We start from the raw sequence: 1,004 nt of genomic DNA on the forward strand, positions 1-1,004 counted from the left end.
GGGGAGGGCGGGGGCGGGGGGGGGTGGGGTGGAAAGGACGGTCACGCACGCGCATTCGCAATTCCTCCCCGCATTGGCCACCCCGTGCCGCGGACCTGCTGCGCGAGAAGCTGTCGCCGTAGCTTCTGCCGCTCCCGGATCTCCTGTAAGCGGCTGTCCATGTTCTAACTCTTGTTTTCCACTCCCCTGAGAACTTGGCAATGCGCAGATAACCCTGCCCAATGTTTCTTTTGAATCTGTGGAAGACAGCATTCGCCAGGAGATACAAGGCATGCGGACATCCCTTATTCTTTCCTCAATAGGGATTTCCGGCTTGGCCGGAATTGGCTCTGTAGTGCCCGGAAGTCCCGCCTCCTTATGGACGACTGTGAATTGATGTTTCTTAAAAAGAGGTTGGTGGGGGCGCTAAAATGAGCGAGGAGTTTCTGAAATCCAGTTGGTGCCCGCTGAGATGGCTGTCTGATATTACCTGTTATTTCTCAGTGTGGCCTACACTTTTTCTGAAATGCACATTCTTTTTGGGGTCTCAGTTTCCCAGGTGCTTTTTAAAAAAAGTTGCCAGATACCTACTTTTACAGAAACCAGACGCCAGACAGATTGCCCAGGTATGAATTCTGGCCTGCCACTAGCTGAATGATCTTGTCCAGCTAGCCAATTCCATAAACCTGTTTTCTCATTTGTAAAATGGGAGTAAATAAGAGTGCCTGCTGTGGGGTGATGCGTCAGACTGCAAAGTCGTTTGAACTGCAAGGTCGGCGGTTCAAGCTCACCAGCTGCTCCTTGGAAACTATGCAGGGTCACTATGGGTCTGAATCGACTCGACGGCACTTCACAACAACAACAATCTCATGGAGTTGTGAAGCTTAAAAGAGTAAACTTTTTATATCAATAATAAAAATAAAGAAGGCATGAAGCGCTAGTTGTTATGTTGTTGTTAAGTGCCGTCGAGTCGGATCCGACCCATAGCGACCCTGTACAGGGTTTCCGAGGGTGTAAATCTTTAC

The 1,004-nt window shown here is 49.7% G+C and overlaps 1 protein-coding gene across 1 annotated transcript in view; it reads right to left on the minus strand.

Moving 5' to 3' along the window:
• The window catches only part of METTL14 (methyltransferase like 14), a 69,517-nt gene extending 69,253 nt beyond the window's left edge, over positions 1-264 (minus strand). Inside the window, exon 1 of the mRNA XM_006874589.1 lies at positions 96-264. Coding sequence (XP_006874651.1) covers positions 96-161 — 66 coding nt within the window. The 5' untranslated portion in view covers positions 162-264. The remainder of the gene's footprint in view (positions 1-95) is intronic.
• Between the last annotated feature and the right edge of the window lie 740 nt (positions 265-1,004).

Source organism: Chrysochloris asiatica, unplaced genomic scaffold (assembly GCF_000296735.1).
Source record: "Chrysochloris asiatica unplaced genomic scaffold, ChrAsi1.0 scaffold00288, whole genome shotgun sequence".
Taxonomy (NCBI): Eukaryota; Metazoa; Chordata; class Mammalia; order Afrosoricida; family Chrysochloridae; genus Chrysochloris; species Chrysochloris asiatica.